The sequence below is a fragment of the Prionailurus viverrinus genome, chromosome E2, assembly GCF_022837055.1.
Source record: "Prionailurus viverrinus isolate Anna chromosome E2, UM_Priviv_1.0, whole genome shotgun sequence".
Taxonomy (NCBI): domain Eukaryota; kingdom Metazoa; phylum Chordata; class Mammalia; order Carnivora; family Felidae; genus Prionailurus; species Prionailurus viverrinus.
The window spans coordinates 50,351,102-50,377,138 of NC_062575.1; the positions used below are offsets into that span (position 1 = coordinate 50,351,102).

The following is a 26,037-nucleotide window of genomic DNA, read 5'->3' on the forward strand; positions in this document are numbered from 1 at the left end:
TCTTCTGCTAATGCTCACTGCTTATGTTTCCCAAGCTTAGAAGCATTTATTTTACTTAAGTTCCTATTTTACAGTGTTCTAGAAATTATCTTAGCTCCTCTTCCCCAAGGAAGGTCTCAAATAACAGCCACTAATGCCTTTTCCTCCAAAGTTCATGTAGTCTTCCAAAATGTCACTTAGCACTATTTGAATTGTTAAAAAAGCAGAAAAGCGTGTCCCTAAGGAGGGAAATATCAGTGTCTCACCCTTGCAGGTATTCTGAATTTTTGATGAGGTGGGAATAAACACTTACGTGGAAATATTTATGTAAAATCTTTGCTCTGTTTTTGGTTGAGGTGAGATAGGAACATGTGATAGCTGTTTTTAGTATACAACAACCTGGGTGAATCAGTAGAGATTATGTTCGGCTGTAAGACAGAGACAGAACGACTGGCTCAAACAGGAAAATTTTTCTGTCACCTAGAATTCTGGAGGTGGCAGTCTAAGCCTGGTTTTGTGGCTCTGCTCCAAAGTCCTCCAAACCATTTTATCCAGCTCCAGGCAGCAGAATGGAGACACGGAGTAAGGAAGAAAGGGAGATAGCCAGGCGTGTTTAAGGAAGATTTCCCCAAACTGCCACACAATCTCAATGGTCTCCAGTTGGCCATAACAGAAGATCCATAATAAGGCGGGGGAATCATCATTCTGAGTTATGCACATAAGCAAATAAAGAAGTGGTCATTCTTTTATTATGGAAGAAAGTGGATGAATATAGGAGATAATTAGCACACTTGGCCCTAATTCAAATACGGACCATGGAAACCATCTTCTTGGATACCAGTATTGAACAAAAACTCTAAGGAGTAAATAATTGAGGGGTGCCTGAGTGACCCAATCGGTTAAATGTCCGACTTCGGGGGGCGCCTGGGTGGCGCAGTCGGTTAAGCGTCCGACTTCAGCCAGGTCACGATCTCGCGGTCCTTGAGTTCGAGCCCCGAGTCAGGCTCTGGACTGATGGCTCGGAGCTTGGAGCCTGTTTCCGATTCTGTGTCTCCCTCTCTCTCTCTGCCCCTCCCCCGTTCATGCTCTGTCTCTCTCTGTCCCAAAAATAAATAAAAACGTTGAAAAAAAAAAATGTCCGACTTCGGCTCAGGCCATGATCTCATGGTTTGTGGGTTTGAACCCCGCATTGGGCTCTGTGCTGACAGCTCAGAGCCTGGAATCTGCTTTGGATTCTGTGTCTCCCTCTCTCTGCCCCTCTCCCACTTGTCCTCTGTGTGTCTCCCTCTCTCAAAAATAAACATTAAAAAAATATATTTTTTTAAATAATTGAAATGGGAGTTTACAGGTACACTTACAGTATTTAAGTTTTTCTGGGGGTGCCTGGGTGGCTCAGTTGGTTGAGCATCCAACTTCGGCTCAGGTCACAATCTCACGGTTTGTGAATTCGAGCCCCATACCGGGCTCTGTGCTGACAGCTCAGAGCCTGGAGCCTGCTTCGGATTCTGTCTCCTCTCTATGCCCCTCCCCACTTGTGCTCTGTCTCTCTTGTCTCTCAAAAATAAACAAATGTAAAAAAAAATTAAAAAAAAGTCTTTCTGGAATTTTTGGTCTCTTACATCCCATTATGTCCTGCTAATTCTACTTAAAATATGAAAATTTTTTGACTTTTTTTCCTACCATCACAGCTGTAGTGAATCTTCCTTATATGCAGCCTGGATTATTGCAGTCCCTAGTAATATTGGACAGATACTTTGTATTCAGTTTTTCCTGATGCTCCTCTCATTCCTGTCCTATATCCAATACATACTATATGGCCACCCAATTGAACTTTCTAAGACACAAGGCTAGTGTAACTGAGAAATTGATTTAAACTTTATCTAATTGTAGTTAATTTAAATATACAAACAAAAGCAGTGTAGGGGCAACTGGCTGGCTCAAAGAGTGTGCAACTCTTGATCTCTGGGTCATAAGGTCAAGCCCCACGTTGGGTGTAGAGATTACTTAAATGAATGAATAAATAAAACTTTTTAATTTTTTTTTTTATTTAAAAAAAATTTTTTTTAACGTTTATTTATTTTTGAGACAGGGAGAGACAGCATGAACGGGGGAGGGTCAGAGAGAGAGGGAGACACAGAATCTGAAACAGGCTCCAGGCTCTGAGCTGTCAGCACAGAGCCCGAAGCGGGGCTCGAACTCATGGACCGTGAGATCATGACCTGAGCCGAAGTCGGACACTTAACCGACTGAGCCACCCAGGCGCCCCAATAAAACTTTTTTAAAAAGCAGTGTTGACATATTTTGCCATTACTGACAACTTTATTGTTTTGGAAGGACTACATTTCACTTCAACCACTGCATAGATCTTATTTTTGTATTATAATGTACATGTCCTGTGTAGATGTTGTTTCTAGTGTTACACGTAATCACATCATTGATGTAGCTGATGTCAAGCCATCGATGGGTTTACTTGGGTATTTTATGAAGACAACGTGAGTTGCAGTGATATGAAGGAAATAATAATTGGCAATTAAATATAAATACTTATTACTTTAATCATAATTAAATTGTTCTAGGTTAAATAAATATGTACGAATTTTAAAAGTTAAAATGAGGGGCGCCTGGGTGGCACAGTCGGTTAAGCGTCCGACTTCAGCCAGGTCACGATCTCGTGGTCCGTGAGTTCGAGCCCCGCGTCAGGCTCTGGGCTGATGGCTCAGAGCCTGGAGCCTGTTTCCGATCCTGTGTCTCCCTCTCTCTCTGCCCCTCCCCCGTTCATGCTCTGTCTCTCTCTGTCCCAAAAAAATAAATAAATGTTGAAAAAAAATAAAAAAATAAAAAAAAAATAAATAAAAGTTAAAATGAAAGCATACTAATGGCCTGTAGTCAAATGGAAGCCAGTACTCTGGCCAGAGTAGTAAAAAATAAGAGGCTGGAAGAAGTGCTATGAATTTCACCATAAATGCCAATTGCAATTTGCTGTGAACAGAGCAAACAAACAAAAAATTTTTGAAAATTTTTTGGAAAAAAAATTGATGAAAATTTTCAATAACCAAAAAGGAATAGATAAAAGCACTTGCCTGGAAGCAGCATTAAATGGGCAACCAAAATATTTAAATAACTTTGAAACATAATCTGAGCTTGTAACTGTGTGTAGCTATAAAATGGCTTTGTGTCTTACACACAAAATATCAATTTTCAGATGGAAATATAGAAAGATAAATTATTTTAGTTATGGAGTTTTGTTAGGATATGAAGACTAAACATTATATTTTATAAAAAAAGGGGCACCTGAGTGGCTCAGTTGGTTAAGCATCAACTTCTGCTTAGGTCATGATCTCACAGTTCGTAGGTTTGAGCCCCATGTTGGGCTCTGTGCTGACAGCTCAGAGCCTGGAGCCTGCTTCGGATTCTGTGTGTCCCCCTCTTTGCCCCTCCCTGGCTCACGCTCTGTCTCTCTCTCAATAATAAATAAAAACATTTAAAAATTTTTCAAGTAAAAAAAAATTTTTTTAATTAAGCCACCAGTCAACTGCTCATAAAAGATCTTTCTAACAATATTAAAGATTAATTCAAAATTAGTAAAGCTACATATATTCTTCTTTAGTTTTTAGGTGAGTTGTACAATATGAAATATTGCCAAATTAACACTCTGGGTACATTTTGTTTCAAAGACTTCCAAATCAAATAGAAATGTTGTCAATTTTCAGCCTACAAAATTAGATTCATACCATAGATAATTAAAAATCTATATATGTCAAAAAAAGAATTTCCTCTAGATATGAAAAAAAAAATAACTTCTATTACAATAGGTGGTGCTCCAGCCATGCTGTTAAAATGTGGATTCCTTGGAATTTTAAGGTAAGAGCCTAATGTCTCCCTAATTGACTTGCTTCCCAGTAGGAAAAGTATGATGGCTTGGTATATACATGTAAATGTTATGAATCATTGTCATTTATGGAGCTGTTGAAAGAAACAGAAAACAATGAATTTATTTATCTTATGTTTTTTGCCAGTGCTCATTGGTTGAATGGTGGAAGAGTTATACAAAGATTTACGGTACTTTGAACTCTGAGGCTTTCTTTTAAAAAAAAAAAAATACTTGGTGGGGTGCCTGGGTGGCTTAGTCAGTTAAGTGTCTGACTTTGGCTCAGGTCATGATCTTGTGGTTTGTGACTTTGAGCCCCTCGTCGGGCTCTGTGCTCTCTCAGTCTCTCTCTCTCTCTGCCCCTTCCCCACTTGTGCTCTCTTTCTCTCTCTCAAAAATAAACATTTAAAAAAATTTAAAAATACTTGGCAAATATTTCATAATCAAGACCCCCAAAATGACAGTGTGATTTGCTTTCTCACAAGTATCACACTGCATTTGAACAAACAAAATCTGAAATTCCAAGGAAAGGAAAAACTGTTTTTATGACTTAGCTAAAAGGGTAGGAATATTTACTGAAAGTGATACTTTTCATAAGTTAATACTAATTTTACTAATTTTCCTATCATGAATTGATATATGAAAGATTTTCTTCAGAATCAAAAGCATTGTCAAAATATGCAATTAAGAAACAGGAAATCTTAGTAAGGAAATAGAAGCTATAAAAAAAGCACTAAATGAGGACTACAGGACTAAAAAGTGCAACATCTCAAATTTAAGACTTGATAGATAAGCTTAACAGCATAATTGAAATGATGGGAAAAAGAATCAGTGAATTTGAAGATAGAGTAATAGAAATTATCCAATCTGAAAAACAGAAAAACAGTTGAAGAAAACAGAACAAGTGACCTGTGGAATAATATCAAAAGATTTAACATGAGTACTTGGAATCCCAGAAGGAGAGGCAAGGGCAGAAAAAAAAATCTGAATATGGTTAAAGTTTCTGGAATTTGGGGAAAGGCATTAGTGTACAGATTGCAGAGGCTCAGAGAACTCCAAACAGGATTAACATAAAACCATACCTAGACCAGCACAGTCAAACAGATGAAAAACAGATAATGAGAAAATCTTGAAAACATGCAAAGAGAAATGACACAGAAGGAAAATAATTCAAATGACTTATCATCATAATCTATGGAGGCCAGAAGTCAGCGTTACAATATCTTTTTCAAAATACACAATAAAACCCATAAATCTATTTTAAGAAAAATACTCCCTTCAAGAACAAAGGCATTCAGTAAAAGAAACTGAAAATCCATCACCAGCAGATGTGCACTCCAAGAAATGCTAAAGTTCTTTAAGGTGAAGGAAAATGATACCACATGGAAATTCAGACCATTGGGAATTGGTAACTGGGAATAATGAAGAGCATGGGGAAAGGTAAATATATGGATAAAAACAAAATATGAGGAGTTTTGGGGGGGTCTTAATTTCTTTAAAATAATAACCAATTTAAATTTCAAGTGGCATGCCAATGTGACTTTCCGTGGATTACTAATTGCAAAGAAAAAATGTACCAGTACAACGGAGAGAAATGGTGATCAATACATGAACCAAGAGACCAAACATAGTTTCACTGGTATGCCAACTGATATTTTATAATATTAAGTACACTATTACCTATGAAGTTGTCTTGTAAAAAATGTGTAATCTGAAACCTAATCAAGCCTCTAGACATAACCTTCAGTTCAAAATAAATACAAAGGAAAGAGGAAAAGTTAAGCCCACCTTGAGAAAAAGGACAAATATGGAATTAACAATATTATGTAGGTTACTTCTTCTGAGTCTTCAAAAAAGGTAAGGAGGTGGAGAGTAAATTCTTGACCAGTTCTTATCAGCCTCAACAAGCCACAGTCATATAACATATATGAGCTTAGTTTGGTTTTTGACTTTTTAAAAATCCAGCACTTTTAGATGTTCTTTAAACAATCAGAAAAATTTGTAAATGGGCTGAATGTTGTGAAACAATATAGGGTTATTGTTAATGTCTTTTTAGGTAACAGTGGGTTAATGGTCATCTAGAAGATTATCCTTAATTCTAAGAATTGTATGTTGACTTTTTAGAGGTGAAGTGATATCTAAAACATTCACTGAAAAACACAGCAAAATGATATATGTAAAATACATTCAATATGCAATAAGAATGATATATGGTATTTGTGCATCTGTATATATACATGTTCATACATAGAGAGAGAAATGTTAGATATTGAATCTAGGTGGAGGGCAAAAAAACATCATTGTAACACTGCTGTACCTTTTATGTAAGTTTGGAAACTTTCAAAAACTTGAGGAAAACTTTTCCAAGTCAACGTATGTCTTTGGCTACCAAATTATTAGTTTTTAATTTATTTCAATTGTAGGGAATGTGGATTGTATGTTATCTGTATTACAGAATTGATTGTAAGAAAAGTTTCTGCAAACTACTTTCTAGTTTTTCAACAGCTAAATTCTCAATATTCAATAAAGGCACAGGGTTTCTTCTTATTAACCTTCAAGGGGTTGAGCTTTGAATAAAAAAGGGTCTTGTTTAATATATTCTATGGGATTTTGTCCAGAATGAATTATCTGAAAAAAATATGCTTCTAGAGTCCTCCTTCCACATGAATTTATATACAGTAATACTAGTGATTATCATTTAAAAACCACAATACTTAGTAAACAAACACTATGTGCCAGATGCCTTTCTAAGCATTTATATTTTTATGTTAAATAACTTAATCTTTACCATAACATCATTAGGTGGTGGAATAGTGACAATGGTAAAGGATGTGCCATGGCTAAAAGGCTTTCTGACTCTCACTACATCAAGAGTTTCTCACCACTATGAAATCTTTGATGTTGGGTAAGTTGATAGCAATGAGTAAAGGCCTTTCCACAGTCCTTACATTTGTGTGGTTTCACACCAGTATGAATTCTCTGATGCTGAGTCAGACGATCACTACGATTAAAGGCCTTACCACATTCTTTACACTCATAGGGTTTTTCACCAGTATGAATTCTCTTATGTTGAGAAAGACCTGAGATAGAACGAAAGGCCTTTTTACATTCTTTACATACATATGGTTTCAAACCAGTATGAACTGTCTGATGATAAATCAGCTGAGAATTAAGTCTAAAGGTTTTTCCACATTCCTTACATTCATATGGTTTCTCCCCTGCATGAATTGACTGATGTGTTTTAAGGTCTCCAACACGACTGAAGGCTTTCCCACATTGTTTACATTCATGTGGTTTCAAATTAGTATGAATTATCTGATGTTGAATAAGGTATGAATGAAGCTTAAATGTCTTCCCACATTCTTTGCATTCATGTGGCTTCTCACCAGTATGAATTCTTTGATGTTGTGTAAGTTGAGAGCCTCTACAGAAGGCCTTCCCGCATTCCTTACAATCATAGAGCTTCTCACTACTATGAATTCTCTTATGTTTAAGAAGGCTTGAGCCCCTACTAAAGGCCTTTCCACAGTCCTTACATTCATGAGGCTTCTCGCCAGTATGACTTCTCTGATGTTCAATAAGTAGATAGCTGCGAACAAAGGCCTTTCCACATTGTTTACATTTATATGGTTTCTCACCAGAATGAATTTTCTTATGTTGATAAAGACTTGAGCGATGACCAAAAGCCTTCCCACATTCCTTGCATATATAGGGTTTCACACCATGATGCATTTTCTGATGTAGGCACATATGTCGGTACAATCTAAAAGTTTCCCCACATTCATTACATTCATAGGGTTTCAAACCGATATGAATTTTCTGATGTTCAGTAACGTGAGAATAACGTCTAAAAGACTTCCCACATTGCTTACATTCATAAGGTTTTACACCAGTATGAATTATCTGATGTTGAATAAGCTGTGAATAAAACCTAAAGGCCTTCTCACATCCATTACATCCATAGGGTTTCAAATCAGTGTGCATTTTTTTATGTCTAATAAAATGCTGGAGAACTATAAAGGCCTTTCCACATTCTTTACATTCATATGGTCTCACACCATTATGGTCTCTCAAATGTTCAGTAAAGTGTGATTTTTTTCTAAAGCCCCTCCTACACTCCTTACATTCATAGGAGTTCTCTCTAGAGTGAATTCTCTGATGTAGAGGAAGAGATATGTGTTTTATAAATGTCACTTGACTAAAACATCCCATGTTGGGTCCCTGTTCTCTCCCAAATTCAATTCTGCACTGTGGGTCATTTCTGAAAATAAACCTCATTAGGTTGAAGGTTTTACTTCTTTTCATTGTCTCCCGATGGTATGAATTTACTTCATAACTGCGTTTTTCTGAAGATAACTTGTTGGTCTCAGTTGTAAAATCAAAGTCTGAAAGAAAATGAGAAAATAAATGCTATTTTCCTGTACTGGGGGTGAGGAGGGGCCTTCTAGAGTAAAAATAGGGATAAATTGAGAAGTATACTCACTGGAAGTAAAAGGGTTATAAAATCCTAAAATCATGTCATTAAATTTTTAAGAGGCAAGAAGGCCTCAGGAAATTATAAAAGTTCATACGAGACTTTTAAGGTTTGTGAGTAGGCAAAGAGAAAAAGTCAGTAGTTCTCATATTTAGTGTGGGTCAAAATTAGAGAGAGCTTTTTATATATAGTGCCTTTTAGAGATCCACTGAGACTGAATCAGATTCTGCAGGAGTAGGTTCTGGTTATCTACATTTCTAACATTATCTATCAGAGGTTCCATGTAATTTTTTCGGTGGGTTGTCTTTATCTTAGCATGAAACCTAAATACACAATCATGAATAAAAAGGATGTCCTATTTACACAAATTCATTTCAAGCCCTTGGCATATTTGTTCCCTATATACTATCCCAATGCATCTCTTCAGCTACTAAGATGTCCCATGACCTTTCCCATTCCCTGGGGCTCCACCTTTCGGAAATCCTCTCACCTCACTCCTTTAAATTACTATCTTCAGGTGTTGCAGGTTAGAAATCACTTTTTCAGAAAGGCTGCCTCCGCTAACTCCACGTAAATTCATATCCTTTATCCTGTACTCCAACACCTAACTTTTTGTCTTCAGAATACTTTTCTCTATTACATACTTATTTTCTCATTTGTTTTACTACTTAGTTTCTTACTCTAAAACTCAAAAATTCTTGCAACCACTACTGCAAAACAAGTCCTTACTCGTAGAATAAAGTACTGAATTTTAAAAAATAACTTGGATGAAAATAAAGGTAAATAAGGCTGAAAATCAAGGTCACTGGGGAAGACAGCCAAGCAAAATAACCATTTCGTTTCTGAAAATGATGCAACAGTTATCAACTATCTCTCGCTGATCCTAATCTCTCATGCCTTATTATAGTAAAGTATGCTTTCCTCTATCATTTACCTTACAGGTGAGAAAAATGTACATCCGAACTAGCTTAGTCAAAAATATAAATGGAAAGAGGTGAGACCTGATCGTTCTCCACCTGCTTATCCCCTTAAATTGACGTACATTGTTCCATCCTTCCTGTGCCAAGTCATGATTGTTTTTCTGCTTTATCTCAATCAGATAATCAGATGGTGTATTACCTTCATCAGAACTTTAACATTGTTTATCCATCCTACTGATGCTAACTGTGTTCTGTTTCTCTAATGACTTTCCCAAATCCTCCCTTCCATTCCTTTATAGGCAAGGCGAATTGTCCTTGAATTTCACAGAAATGCATTTCAGGAATTGCAATAGTTAATATTATTTTTAAATGCTTATGAACATCTAAGAAATTAAACTTGAGGATGTTGGGGAAAAATAAAGTAACTAAATACCATGGGAACAGACCCTGGGAAACCAAATGCCTGGGACGCTGCAACAAAGAATACATTGAATGTAGGCTAAAAATGGGCTGTCTGGATGGTGGAGCAGCCTGAAAGACTCTCATGTGCTAAATGGGTCGAGTATGAGGTGAAGCCAAGTGGGATTCTTCTATGAATGAAGTACAATATGTTCACAAAGTTGAAGTAAAGCAAGCAATATTCTCTGAATCAATGAAAAATGAATAGCAATCTCAAAAAACCAAAACCCTTTCTCTGGATAAATAAAAACCAACAACTACTGTTAGAGAATGATAACATACAAAATGAAACCACAGAACATCTTGAAAAGAATGATAGTAAAAATACAACACATCAGAATCTATGGCCTTCAACTGTATTGCTGCAAACACATGGACCAAAAGGCATACATCTAATGAAAAATTAAAGAACTAAAATGAATAAATTAAATATGAAATCCAAAATTAGGAAAAGACAAAAATTAGAAAAAGAATGATAAAATATATTGAAGGAAAGCAGAAAAGGAAAATCAATAAAAACAAATTTTAAATAAAACTGTACAATTAACACATACGAACAAACCACTAGCCTACCTATTCAAGGAACAAAAGATAGGAGGACAATCCAAACGCAATGACAACAGGCAGTCAGTCATCAATAAAGAAATAGAGAATGTTTAAGAAATCCTTAAAGACAACTATGCAAATAAATTTGAGATGTACATGATGTTTTTTTCTGAAAATATTATTTATAAAAACTGACCCCAGTGAGATTTACTGACTTGGTCCTAACAAATAGAATATGAAAAGGGAACAAAAATAATAACTTTTCAGTGAAGAAAACTAACAGACACCACTTTATACAAGTTTTTAAGGTTAGCACACTGATAAATCATATCGATATCATGTACTCCCGTTATACAATGAGAAGGGGACTTCTCTGGTATTCTTCCCCCAAATCCATAATCTCAGTTTGATCATAAGAAAACAAACAGCCCAAAATTTGGAGGCACTCTACTAAATACCTGACCAAACTGTATCTTCAAAAGTATCAAGGTCAAGAAAGAGAAGGAAAAACTGAGAAACTGTCACATTTGGAGGAAACTAAGGACACGTGATGACTAAAAGTAATGTGGTATCCTGGATTGGATCCTGAAACAGAAAAAAAGACATTAGTGCAAAAACTGGTGAAATCTACATAAAATATTTAGTTTATAGTAATTGTAAAATGTTAATTTGGTAGTTTTCACAAATGTACCATGGTTATGTAAGATGTTATCATCATTATGGGAATGGTATACTAGAACTCTTTGTACCACATTTATAACTCTTCTGTGAATCTAAAATTATTTCAAAATAAAAAGTAAGACAATAACAGAAATAGACCCCAGAAGAGATGGAAAATCTAAACAAACCAATTTCCATAGAAGAAATAATTTTAAACATGTGTATTTATGCCCACAAAAAGGTGATTACAATTAGCTTCCCTGTTGCCCAGGTTTCAGTCTCTGTAAACTATTTCCCACTAATGTGAACTAGGGTGCCTTGGAGAAATAGCTAATTCCTGGTCCAGGGCAGGGAAGATATAAGGTGAGTCTAAAACCTCTTGCATTAAAGTGCAAAGAAGCTCTCAAAGACAGAGGGAATAATTTGTGATTTTGGTCATGTAACATTAAGAGGGATCAAATTTACCCTCCTACCTTAAATAACTAGAAAACCCAACAAAATAGATGAAACAATATCATTCAAATATTGGAAAATAGCACCAGACAGAAATCTCCTGAGAGAAGGGAAACAAATGAAGTATGCCCCACAAGTACCACATCTGACTGCTTAAAGAGAATTTCCAGAACAAAGCACAAGGAGGGGAAACTAAAACAGTGCAGCTATATCCCTGAGTTGAGAAGACAGAGTAGGGAATGAACGGAAAGAAAGAGATGCAGAATTTGCAAGTTGGAGTACTAGAAAGGAGGAAGAGAGATCTCTAGAGATCTGTAGAGGAATCTCCTTGAAGCTGGATGAGTATGAATCTGGACATCTGTGTGAGGAAACAAATAACGAAGAATGTACTACCAGATAGAAGTTGGCAGAACATCCCCTGGAAGTCAGAAAGGGCCTGGGAAATTCCTGTTTCCACCAACCAGAATGGAAAGACCCCATAACACGAGGCATCAAACAGAGTCCACAGAAGGATACGGCCTCAGTGGGGTGGGGGTGAGGGTGGGGCAAATTATCCCTAGACTAAAAGCTATTCTGGACCCACCCTAACAAAACTTAAAAGCAAACCACAAAAGGATCAACAGATTCCAAATTACATAACTGTATCCCAGACCAAAGCCCAAAAATGTGTAAAAGAATATTAGAAATCCAGCATCCCAACACAGTAAACTTCACAATGTCTGGCATCTAATAAAAAATGATCAGGCATGCAAATAGCAGGAAAATATGACCCTTACTAGGAGAAAAATGAATCAAAAGAAACAGACCAAGGAATGATGCAGATAATATAATTAGTAGGCAAGGATACTGAAAAAGCTATTGTAAGTATATCCCATATTTTAAAAAGATGGCTACTCTTCTCATTTTTTAATGTTCTTTTTTTCTGTTTCAAATTTTTATTTAAATGCTAGCTAGTCAACATACAGTGAAATATTACAGGAACAGAAAGTGATGCATCAGTTACCTACAACACCCAGTGCTTATCACAGCCAGTGCCCTCCTTAATACCCATCACCCATTGAGCCCATCCCCCACCTCCCTCCTTCCCTCAACCCTGTTTGTTCTCTGTCGTTAAGAGTCTATTATATGGTTTGTCCCTCTCTCCATAGTTTATTCTTTGTTAGACTCAACATGCAAAAGCATTTATGGGGAATATTTTCCCAAAATTCTTACATGTTCAAACTGTTGCACCTATACTTTAATGACAGATGATTTAGGCCTGAATCTTCTAATTTTGGGGGAGACTCTTGATGACTGATTCAGTTCCTTTAGTGCTTATGAGACTTTTCAGGTTTTTTTCTGCAGTGGAAATTTTTGTAGAGTAAAATTTTCTAATAATCTATTTCATTTGATTTTTCGTTTCTTTTTGGCAGGATGATTTTCAAAATACTGTATTTCACGGCTTCAAGGTTTGTAATGAGGTGGCTTTTTTCCTTACACAGATTTTTTTTTTCTTGATTCATGTTGAGAGAGAAGCAAATTGATTTGACTTGCTCTTTTGTGTTTGGCTTTCATTTCATTACTTTCTACTTTCTTTTACTATTTCCTTTCTTCTACTTTCTTTAAGTCTGTTATGCTCTTCTTTTCCTGGCATGTCAAGCGGATGATTCACTTATTAATTCTCAACAATTCTTCTGGAATCAAAAAAATCCATTCAGAGGGCACTTGGGTGACTCAGTCGGTTGAACGTCTGACTCTCGATTTTGGTTCAGGTCATGATCTCACAGCCGTGAGATTGAGCCCTGCATCAGGCTCTATGATTGGGATTCTCTCTCTCTGCTCCTCCCCTGCTCCCTCTCTCTCTCATATAAGTAAACATTAAAAAGAATTTTTTTTCAAAGATCGTTTGGGAGAAGCAGCTTAAAATCGACACAGATAAGCAATAAGAGCCATGAAGAAGTGGTGAATTGGTCCTGAGGATCCACTACTCTTCCCCTGTAGAAACTCATTGATTCCGAGTGCAGCTAGCAGTAAAGTGATAAAAAAGAGGTAGCTGGCCATTACCCAAACTGAAAACTAGCACTGACCCAGCTCATTCCCTGATTGTATTATAGTGATCAGCCTGCCATCCTGTCAATTAATAGAGGAAAATGTAAATACTCTGGTGGAAGATCCCATCATATGGAAACTGTTCAGTTCTTGTGAACACGAGGTCCAGCATACAATCACAATTCCAGGTGACTTAAAGAGGAATTACCAGATGACGAATAATGAGAGAAAAAAAAAGAAAGAGAATCATACCCAAGGATAGTACAAAAAATGAAGGCCTTCAAAATTCCATAATAGCTTTGATTAAAATGTTTAAGAAAACAGATGAGAAAACAGTAATGAAAAGAAAGTAAATAAAAGAATGAAGAATTTCAACAGATAATTAGATGCCATAAAAGACCACCAAATTGAATTTCTAGAACTGAAAAAGACCACATCTGATATGAAAAATCCATATTTAAGAGCAGACTCATCATAGCAGAATATGGGATAAATGAGCTGAAATACACGTCAACAGAAAATAATAGAGAGAAAGGGAAATAAATACATGATAGAACTGTGCGATACACTCAAAATATCTAACATCACCATAACTGGCATCCCAGGAGAAATAATGGTCAAGCATTTTCCAAAAACTGAACAAAGACTTTCACTTCTCAGTAGAATCTATAAAAGCACTGCAAACCAACTTTTCTCCTGCTGTAAATGCAAAAATAATACTAAGCAGATAATACTCTTGATTCATTCTACACTGTAGAAATTACCATGGTTCTTTTGTAGCAAAGGGAAAACCAGGACCCCATGTTATCTGTTCTCCATGTAGGTGGAGGACCAGCAATTAAAGTGGAATATTTGTAGATATTCTGGACATACACATAATATGAAATTTATTTCCTTTGCATTGGTTATGCAGGAAAAAGTCCAATAATTCAAACCTTTATTGATTTAGAAAAAGAAGGAATTGTAGGATGGGGTGGAGGGAGGTAAATGAAAGAAAAGATTCAGGTGCTGAAGAGAGATGCCCATTTCCACCTAATAAAGGTCAAACTAGGCCTTGGAGAATATGAATATGGAGACATTTATCTGGTTTCTCGCTATAGAACATAAAATACACAGTGGAGAAAGCAGCTATTCCAGACAGCAGATTCTACACCACTTCAGGCAGATGTCCTTACCCAGTGAGACCAAGTTAGTATAATTCTCCAACATCACATCTCTGTACAAATCCCTCTGATCAGAATTTAGGCATTCCCACTCCTCCTGAGAAAAGTCTATGGCGACATCACTGAATGTCAGTGGCACCTGAAATGACAAACCCACGTATTATTTGTAACAGTAAAGAAAAAATGTTCAAGATGGAATGACTGAATTGCAGTAAGGGGGCAATACAGAAAAACAAGTAAGCGGAGTTACAAGATCATGACACGATCAGACGAAAATAAATAAATTAGCTTCTGAAGTAGAGTGCCAACACAGTCTTGAAGAATCCTGTTGGAGTACAACAAATTTCTTTAAAAATAGAGGAGAACTTTAAATGTATGAAAGTGAATTAAGTAACCAAGACTTTCCCAATTAAATGAAACAGTATATATAAGCACATTACCTACTATGTACCTAAATCAGACACTATTAGTAAATGCACGTTCTGACATTTTTTCTCCTCAGTGTATATGTAAGGAGCATTGTTCACTTTCTTCCCCAAAATGAATTAAAAAATCTATCCCAGCAAAAATGGAGTAACAGGGATTGGATTTACCTTCCCATGTGAAATAACCAAAAACATGGACAAAATGTATGAGACAATAGTTTTCAAAACAGAAAATATTAGGTAGTGATCATTGAGAGATAAGTAACAAATGCCATGAACTCTATGATTGCCCTAGCTTACTGCTAGGAGACAGTATTCTACATAATTATTAGAATGGCTAAAATTTAATAGACTGTGTTAGGTGTTGCCAGGGATGTGGAAAGAAATGGAACTCTCAAATACTGATGGTGGGAATGTAAAATGGTACAATCACTTTGAAAAACGGTTTATTTCTTTTTGAAAAAATTGTTTTAATGTTTACTTATTTTTGAGAGAGAGACAGCGCAAGTGGGGGAGGGACATAGAGAGAGGGAGACACAGAATCTGAAGCAGTCAGCACAGAGCTTGACGCGGGGCTTGAACTCATGGACTGCGAGATCATGACCTGAGTCGAAGTCAGACACTTAACTGACTGAGCCACCCAGGTGTCCCAGTTTATTTCTTAAAAAGTTAAACATCCACGTTACCCAGTCATTCCACTCCTGGTGTTCACCCAAGATAAATGAAAGCATATGTCCACACAAAGATTTTGGCATGAAGCATTTTGGCATAGCAGCTTTACTTATAGTAGTCAAAAAGTGGAAAGAACTTAGGGGCACCTGTGTGGCTCAGTCGGTTAAGCCTCCGACTTCAGCTCAGGTCACGATCTCACGGTTTGTGGGTTCAGGCCCCGCATCAGGCTCTGGGCTGACAGCTCAGAGCCTGGAGACTGCTTTGGATTCTGTGTCTCCCACTCTCTCTGCTCCTCCCCTGCTCACGCTCTGTCTCTCTCTCTCAAATTAAAATAAAAATTTTTTTTTAAAGTGGAAAGAACTCAAATATCCATCAAAAGAAGAATGGATGGAAATTTTTGGTATATCCTGAGACGAGAATACTAATCAGTAATTAAATGGAATATACTACTGGAATGGAATATATACTGGAATAAGATATGCAACAATATGGATGAATCTCAACATAAATATGCTGAATGAAATAAGCTAATGAAAGAGCACATGATGTATGATTACATTTATATAAAATTCTAGAAAAATGCAAACTAACCTATAGTGACAGAAAGGAAGACAGCAGTTGCCTGGGCACAAAGGGCAAGGTTGGGAGCAGGTAAGGAGGGGGCGATTATAAAGGGACATGAGAAAAATTTTTATTATCTTGATAATGGTAAGAGTTTCACAGGTATATACATAGGTCAAAACTCATTAAATTCCACACTTTAAACATGAGCAATTTATTGTAAATTAAATTTCAATAAAGCTACTCTAAAGAGACAAAATACACTCAATTATATGTCAGTTATACTTCAAAAAGCTGATAAAGTTTCTATCTTCGGAAATAGTTTCTATAAAATTAAGTAATTTTATCAAGATGTAATATATGTCAGGTTGTGTATCATAAGCATCTCCTTTATTTTCACAAGTTAAAGTTTTCATTTAGTCCCTCTTAAAGACATCAGATACAATTTTTCTTAAAGTCTTAAGGTGTTATTAATGTTACTAAAATAATATTAAATGTAAAGTATTATGCTATTATGATATTTAGGGTGGACCCAAATCGTAAGCTTTTCCCCACTGTTCAGTATCATCTAGGACATGTAGTTCTAGATGATCTTCCTTTCTACAATCCCTTACTGAATTCCTGTTCCTGAGTTAGAACACACTAATATAGGATGATCAGACCAACACTGATTGACTCAAGACCAGCTATTTATCTTCCAATACAAAATGGACCTTACTACCGTATTCAGTTCTCAGTGATTCCTTAGCCAGGGCCCTGATGTCTGTCTGTCTGTCTGTCTGTCTGTCTCTCGGCACCAATACCATTTCTACCCAAACTGAAAAGCTTTTCAAAGCTGAGGTTTCATCTCACACCTGGCCCTGAGAACATTCCTAACCCAATTCTCCCTTACCTCCCTGGAAAACTATGGAGAAAGTGTACCCTCCTGTGATCAAATAGGACCATCACTTCTATCTCATGAAACCACAAACCTGATAAGGGAAGCTCAAATACTTCCTTCCAGGTACTTTACTCTTTCACTCCTTTAACAATGCTCTCGAGAGAAGACTGAACACATAGAAGATAAATGAATTATTTGATGAATAACTGAAATCAGTTCTAAAAAAAAAAAAGGAGCAAATGAGGAGGACATCATCTTTCTCTGTAAGGGGAGAAACCATGAAATAGGGTCAGAGATACAACTTTCCTAGATAGGGGGATTGGGGATAAAGAATGAAAGTTTTATATGAGCTAAAAATCATAGTATTTCAGGATAGAGACACCTACCTGGGCCATGGTTTTCAAACCACCTGTCTTCCTCAGGTTTCCTCTACTAGGGAAGCTGAGTTCAGAGAAGCCAGAGCTGAGAGAGGAAAAAGAGGCCTTGAGACCTTGTGTATCTCGGAACTCCAAAAATTATTTAAGGTAGGAGAACCTTTCTTTTTTCTTCTTTATTTCTGCTTCCCACTGTTCTTTCCCACTCTCCACCCTCCCAAACACATTAACACACATCAGGGGATATGAGAAGTCCAGAGAAACCCAAGCCCTTCCCCATACCTACAGATACAAGCCACACAAGAGTGGATACAGAACAGGGGCACTCTTGCACCAAAGCTCGATTCGGACACCCACAGTGCCTTATTTTTCATTCTTACCAAGCCAACTGAACCCTGCCTGGGTTGTTCAGTGATTCTGAATAGATCCTCCCCCATCCAGGCCTATGTTCCAGGGTAAAGACCAAGTCATACAACACAATCTGCAACAACCTTTATCCTTCATGGGCCTGGACATAAAATCTTTTGCACCAAGGACAGAAAACAGTAGAGACAAACCTGGAAACCTTGACCACTGTAAAACTGCCTGCCCATGTGAAGTCTTTCCCCTAAGCCAAAACTTTGACTTCTAAGATCCTCTGGGTTGACCAACCTGGATTTCCCTATCAGGATCTACTTTGCTGGCACAAGTCCTTGCCTGTGCCCGCAGCTCCCGACCCACCCAGTACCCACAAGAGAGGAGTGAATTCCTGCTTACTGAAACCACACAGCAACATACAGATTTTTGCAACCTTACGTGATAGGTAGTGTGTACACGTTAACATTTAATTAAAGCCTTTTTCCCTATATCACGAACAATAAGTAGAAGTGATATGTTTTGAATTTAATTTCTATAATTATAGGGCCAACTTTTCCCCCCAACTATTGCCTTTGAAACCCAGATTTTTTGTTCCCTTGTGTGAAACCTAAGAATAGGTAATTAAAACTTCACCTATCAAAAGATTTACTAAACAGATGTTTTTTAAGCAATAAGGTACTAACATTTACAGGTATTCAATTGTTGGATTTCAAAGGTTGATGATGTACCACATACAGTAAGGTTGTGGGGAAAAGAACATTTTTTTTTTTAATTAGAGAGAGAGTGAGAGCGAGAGAGAGAACACGCAAGCACAGGAGAGGAACAGAGGAAGAGAGAGAGAATCCCAAGCAGGGATTCTCTGTTCAGTGAGGAGCCTGATATAGCACTCAATCCCATGACAGTGGGATCATAACCTGAGCCGAAATCAAGAGTCAGATGCTCAACAGCCACCCAGGTGCCCTAAGAGCATTCTTATGGTGTCCTGTGGACTTCTGAAAACCTAGTGCAGTTGAGACATGTAAGTAAAATTTTCCATAAGAATTTAGCCATGAAAGGCCATTTGTGAGTTTCCATCCAAAGGAAATAACTGTAAAATGTGCCTAGAGATGTATAAAGGAATATTATAGATACTAGTTAAAATTAAAAGAAAAAACTGGAGAGAAATCTAAAGGTACTAAATCTAAAGGTACTTAGATAGATGGTCAATTACATAAATTATAGTGTGTTCATGCAATGGAAAGTGAAGGAGACTTTGAAAATGACTGTACAGACCATTGGTTCTCAACAGGGGAACATTTAGGAATGTCTGAAGACATATTTGGTTGTCAAAATATGGAAAGGGCTGCTATTGTTTCTAGTGAGTAGAGAACCAGAGGTGCTGTGAAACATCCTGTAATGTACAGGAAAGCCCCCTCCTCCCCACAACAAAGAATTATCTAGCTGAAAATATCAACAGCATTAAGACTGAGAAATCCTTGGGGCACCTGGATGGCTCAGTCGGTTAAGCGTCCGACTTAGGCTCAGGTCATGATCTTGTGGTCCGCGAGTTCAAGCCCTGTGTCGGGCTCTGGGCTGACAGCTCAGAGCCTGGAGCCTCTTTTAGATTCTGTGTCTCCCTCTCTCTCTGCCCCTCCCCTGCTCATGCTCTGTCCCCCTCTGTCTCAAAAATAAATAAACGGTAAAAAAAAATTTTTTTAATGAGAAACCCTTAAGTAAACTCATTAAAGGAAGATAGCCTAATCCAGAGTCTGTATATTATCCACAATGCCAGCATACAATAAAAATTATTAAACATGCAAAGAAACAGGAGAAGGCTACTGATAATCAACAGAAAAAAATCTCAGTATAAACAGATCCAGAGATTATCTACATAGTGAAGCTAATAGACAAGGACTTAAAAACATTATATTAAGATGCTCAAAAAAATAAAGAAAAATATGGGCAAAATGGGATGCAAAATGGGTTCAACTGGTAGATCACATGACTACTGATATCAGGGTTGTGAATTCAAGCTCCATGTTGAGTGTAGAGCTTACTTAAAAAAAGTGGGGGAGGGGGGTTCACCTGGCTGGCTCAGTCAGACTGCAAAATGAAGCATATCAATAGAGATTTAGAATCTTAAGAGATTCACATGAACATTTTATTAAGAATAGAATACTGAAAATTAAGAATGTATTGAATTGTCAATGTAAAGTCAAATTAACAATAATCTTATGCAGAGAGAAAAAAGGAAAGAACAGAGCAGAATGTAAGAGAAATACAAGAGATAGTCAAGACATGAGATTGAACACCTAAAAAAATAAGACAGGAAATTTACTTGAAGAAGCAATGGACAAAAACATCACAAATCTCGTGAAATGCTTTGATGTATGAATCAAAAAACTCATCAAACCTAACCAGATAAAATGCGCAAATCCATACCTAGGCACAGCATGGCCAAACAACTGAAAAACAAAGTTTAAAAACATTATCTTAATAGTATGTTGTTAAAGGATATCAGTTATAAGAACACAACAAGAGAAAGAGTTCATTTCTCAACAGAAATTATAGTAGCCTAAGAATGGAATCAGATCTTTAAAGTGTTGAAAGAAAAATATGACAACTGTGAATTTTATACCTGAAGAAAATATTGTTCAGAAATGAAAGTGAGGGGCGCCTAGGTGGATCAGTCAATTAAGCATCTAACTCTTGATTCTGGCTCAGATCATGATCTCATGGTTCGCGGGATGGAGCCCTGCATGGGGCTCTGCGCTCACAGCGTGGAGCCTGCTTGGGATTTTTCTCTCTCCCTCTCTTCTGCCCCTTCCCCCCTTGCTTGCTCTCTCTCTCTCAAAATAAATAGATAAACAGTTACAAAAGAAATGAAAGTGAAAGAGGCCTTTTCTAACAAAAGCTTAGAGAATTTCTTATTAACAGACCCACAATGCAAGAAATACTAAAGGACAGCAATCAGGCTAAAGGCAAGTAATCCCGGATGGAAGTGTGGATGTACAAAAAGGGCAGTATATATATGAATAATATGACTAAACAAATGGACTGTTTTACTTTTTTTTTTTTAATTTTTTTTTTCAATGTTTATTTATTTTTGGGACAGAGAGAGACAGAGCATGAACGGGGGAGGGGCAGAGAGAGGGAGACACGGAATCGGAAACAGGCTCCAGGCTCTGAGCCATCAGCCCAGAGCCTGACGCGGGGCTCGAACCCACGGACCGCGAGATCGTGACCTGGCTGAAGTCGGACGCCCAACCGACTGCGCCACCCAGGCGCCCCACAAATGGACTGTTTTAAAGCAACAAAAATAATAACACTTGTGGGGCTTGTAATGAAGAAGAAATGACAGTAACACCATAAATGGAGTTAAACTTAAAATGGTCTCACATTATTTGGTAGGTAGTAAAAGCCCTAATCTAAAGGAGACTATATTAAAGATGCAGTCAAAAACAGCTCAGTTAAAGAATTATAGAATTATACAAAGAATTAAAGAATTATACAAAGATGTACAACCAGAAAAACCTAACAGAGAGATAAAATGAAATAATAAAAAATACTTGATTAATTGAAAATAAGACAGGAAATGAGAATGAGTAGGACAAACAAAATATATCCCAAGATTACAGACTTAAATCAAACTCTATCAGTAATTATAGTGAAATATAAATGTACTAAACATTGCATTTAAAAGCTAAGATTGTCAGATTAGATTGAAAAGAACAACAGGATCAATTATGCTGCTTATAAGAGATACATTTGAAACATAAAGACACAGACATATTAAAGATAAAAGAGTGGAAAAATGTATTAGATATTAATTAGAAGAATGCTGATGTTAGTATATTAATAACAGATACAATAGGCTTCAATGCAAGCAGCATTATAAGTGACATGTTGTACAATTCAACAAGAACAAAATGGGAGTCTTACATTTCTTATGTACCTAATAACACAGCTTTAAAATATATAAAGCGAGGGGCGCCTGGGTGGCTCAGTTGGTAAGTGTTCAACTCTTCGTTTCAGCTCAGGTCATGATCTCACAGTTTGTGAGTTCGAGCCCCACATTGGGCTCTGTGCTGACAGTGCAGAGCCTGCCTGTGGTTCTCTCTCTCCCTCTCTCTCTGCCCCTCCCTTGCTCGCTCACTCTCTCAAAATAAATAAATAAACTTAAAAGATTAAAATAAATAAATAAAATATGTATAGGAAAGCCAACAGAATTAAAGGATAGTTTAAGATTTTAATACCCTTTCAAAAGTTTGAGATTTTAATACCCTCCATTGGTAACCAATGACAGGAAGAGAAAAAAAAATAAACAAGCCATAAAACTTTGAACAGGAGTAATCAAATTGACCTAATTGAACATTGTACTCCCAAACTATAGACTATATACACATTCTTTTCAAATGCTCACAGTGTATTTATCAGAATATTCTGGGCCATAAAACAAGCATCTATAAATTTCAAATGATTAATATCAAAAAAGAATGCATATATTCTGAAGCCTCTGGAATTAACTTAGAACTTAAAAACAGGTATTTCTCAAATGTTTCCAAATATAAAAAGTTCACTTCTAAATAAATACAGGTCAAAAAACAAATCATAATGGAAACCAGACCTGAATGATCCTGAGAGTATGATATAACACAACTTGTCAGATGCAACCAAACCAATACTTACAAAGATATTTTTTACCTTAAAAAATTTTTTTTAATGTTTATTTATTTTTAAGAGAAAGACAGAGACAGAGCGTGAATGGGGGAGGGGCAAGGAGAGGGAGACACAGAATCCAAAGCAGGCTCCAGGCTCTGGGTTGTCAGCATAGAGCCTGATGCGAGGTTTCGAACCCACGAACCATGAGATCGTGACCTAAGTGAGCTGAGGTCAGACATTTAACTGACTGAGCCACCCAGACGCCCAACATTTTTTACCTATGTTTTTTTTTTTTAATAAATGCTGCAGATAAATGCCATTCATTGTTTAATCTCCATCATAGTTGTTAGATGTACTACAGATATGTTGACAAAGCAAGTAAATTAGTAATGAAATTACGATGGAAACCCTGTGTCAAATTATGTCAATGCTAATAAATCTGGAATTTATTTTCTCCCAGTGGACAGCATGAGCATTTGTAATAATTGTCCACTTAGGTTATTCTTTCTTTACACTCTTTGACCCCCTTCAGCTAAACATAAATGTATGTATTATCAAAGTATAAAGGTTAAAAATCAATGATCTACCTTTGGAAGCTAGAAAAAGAAAAGCAAATTTAGAAACCAGTGACATAAAAAACCCACATATACAACAGAGAAAAATGAATAAAGCCAAAAACTATTTCATTGAAGAGATAATATTGATAAGCCTCTAGCTATACTGGTCTAGAATATAAATGCCAATATCAGGAATATGAAAGGAGGTATCACTACATATATTATAGACATTAAATTGATGACAGAATTTCATGAACAACTTTATGCCAATAAACTTGAAAATGTAGATGACATTTTAAAATTCCTTGATGGGGCGCCTGGGTGGCTCAGTCGGTTAAGCGGCCGACTTCAGCTCAGGTCACGATCTCGTGGTCCGTGAGTTTGAGCCCCACGTCGGGCTCTGGGCTGATGGCTCAGAGCCTGGAGCCTGCTTCCGATTCTGTGTTTCCCTCTCTCTCTGCCCCTCCCCTGTTCATGCTCTGTCTCTCTCTGTCTCAAAAAAAAAAAAAAAATAATAATAAAATTCCTTGAAATAAATTTAACTGAACTGATAAAAGAAATGGAAATTCTGAATATTGTTGTATTTACTAAAGAAAGAAAATCTTTGGGGCACCTGGCTGGCTCAGTCAGTCAAGTGTCCGACTTTGGCTCAGGTCATGATCTCACTGGGTTCGTGAGTTTGAGCCCCATGTTGGGCTCTGTACTGACAGCTCAGAGCCTGGAGCCTGCTTTGGATTCTGTGTCTCCCTCTCTCTCTGTCCCTCCCCAGAAAGAGTCTCTCTCTCTCTCTCTCTCTCTCTCTCTCTCTCTCAGAAATAAACAAACATTAAAAAAAAAAAAAGAAATAAAACCTTTATTAAGGAACTTCCCATAAAATGTCAGGCCCAGAGGCTTTAGTGGCAAATTCTCCCAAACACCGAAGGAATTAAAAATACTAGTAAAACTCAGTATCTTCTAGAAAACAGAAAAAAAATGGACCATGTCATGAGGCATAACTGTAGTATCAAAACCTGACAGGGATATTAATCACAAGAAATGAAAATTACAGCATATCTCTCTCATGAACATAGATGGAAGCATATTAAACCAAATATTAGGAAGCATAGTAAACCAAATAGTACCAGTGATAATAGATGATGAGAAGGATTTAATGTAGAAATACAAAGGTCATTTAATTTTCAAAAAATCAATGTAAACTTCCAAACTTAAAAAATAAAGGAGGAAGCCATTCATACATTTTGTCAGATGGAGAATCTTTGATAATATTCAACCACAGTTCATGATAAAAATTCTCGGCAAACTAGGAAAAGAAGGGAACTTCTTTAATTTGATAAAGGGAATCTACAGAATAAAACCACAGCTACCATTATATGAGAGGTGAAATATGGGTCGCTGGCCTTCTGAGTTCAGAAACAAGGTAAGGTTGTCCATTCTTACCAGTTCCATTAGATTTTATACTACAAGACCTATCCAGTACCGTAAAGAAAAAAAAAGTGAAATGAAAGGTAAGATTGGAAAAAAAAAAAGTAAAGCCATCTTTGTTTGCAGATAACATGGTTTTGAACACTGAAAAAAATTCAGTTCTACAAACTATTAGGATAAATGAATTCATTAGCAAGATTGTTGAATAAAAGGTCAAAGTATAAAACAATTAATTGTATTAAAGCAAAGTTACTGGAAAATGAAATTTCAAAATCCCAACAGTTTATGAAAAAAAAACTAAAAAATACAACACTTTGGAAAAACCTAACAAAAGAGGTACAAGACTTTTAGACTGAAAACAACAAAACATTAAGAAATTAACAATTAAACAAATGGAAACATATTCTATGTTAAAGAATTGGAAGACTCAATTTTAACTTTTAGTTCTCTCTAAATTGATCTAATGATTCAATGCAACTCCAACAATATCAGCAGGATATTTTTTTAAAGAAAATTAACAGCCAATTTGACAAGTTATATTAAAAAAAAAAGACAGAAAATTAACAAACTTGTTCTACATTTATATGGAAATGCAAAGAACCCAGAATAGTCCAGGCAATTCTGAAGAACAAAGTTGTCAAAACCACATTACTAGATATCAAGACATGACAGAAAGCTACTGTAATTAAAACAGTGACAGTTACACAGGATTGGCAAACAGACCAATAGAACAGATTCCAGATGGGGCGCCTGGGTGGCGCAGTGGGTTAAGCGTCCAACTTTGGCCAGGTCACGATCACGCGGTCCGTGAGTTCGAGCCCCGCATCAGGCTCTGGGTTGATGGCTCAGAGCCTGGAGCCTGTTTCCGATTCTGTGTCTCCCTCTCTCTCTGCCCCTCCCCCGTTCATGCTCTGTCTCTCTCTGTCCCAAAAACAAATAAATAAATAAATAAAAAGTTGCAAAAAAAAAAAAAAAAAACAGATTCCAGACAGAGACTTGCACATATATAGTCACATTTTTCAAAAAAGTCTGATTGCAATATAAATCAGAAAGGATAGTCTTTTTCAACAAATGGTGCCTGAGCAATTGAGTGTCTGTGTGCAAAAAAATGATTTTGACCCTGATTCTACTACATAGAGATATAAATTCAAGATGGATCATATGCCGAAGTTTGAAAACTGAAACAATGACCCTTCTGAAAGAATAAGAAGATATCTTCAAGATTATGGATGTGCAAAATTTCCCCCCGTTTTTAGTTTAATTTCTATTTTTACTTATTTTAGACTTAGCGAAAAGTTCCAATAGTACAGAGAGTTCTTTTTCCCCCTCACCCCAATGTTAACATCTTACATAGGACAGTAATCAAAACCAGGAGATTAACAGTGGGACAATACTAGAGATGGCACATCTTATTCAAATATCACCGGTTTTTCACACTAATGTCCTTTTCTTTTCCAGGATCCTATACGTGATCCCACATTGCATTTAGCTACTATTTGTCCTTAGTCTCTTCCAATCTCCATGGTCTCCTCACGGTAATAGTTTTCAACTGCTGCCATAACAAACCACCACAAGTTTAGCTTACAACAACACATATT

At 36.7% G+C, this 26,037-nt stretch overlaps 1 protein-coding gene across 4 annotated transcripts in view; it reads right to left on the reverse strand.

Moving 5' to 3' along the window:
* Positions 1-3,401: 3,401 nt before the first annotated feature.
* The window catches only part of ZNF404 (zinc finger protein 404), a 29,725-nt gene continuing 7,089 nt past the window's right edge, over positions 3,402-26,037 (reverse strand). For 3 of the 4 annotated variants that reach the window (XM_047834862.1, XM_047834860.1, XM_047834861.1), the window contains 3 exons: positions 17,475-17,550; positions 14,563-14,689; positions 3,402-8,232 (listed from right to left, as the gene is read on the reverse strand). In XM_047834862.1, coding sequence (XP_047690818.1) covers positions 6,710-8,232; positions 14,563-14,689; positions 17,475-17,483 — 1,659 coding nt within the window. In that variant the 5' untranslated portion in view covers positions 17,484-17,550 and the 3' untranslated portion in view covers positions 3,402-6,709. The remainder of the gene's footprint in view (positions 8,233-14,562; positions 14,690-17,474; positions 17,551-26,037) is intronic. The other variant, XM_047834859.1, reaches the window with a different exon arrangement.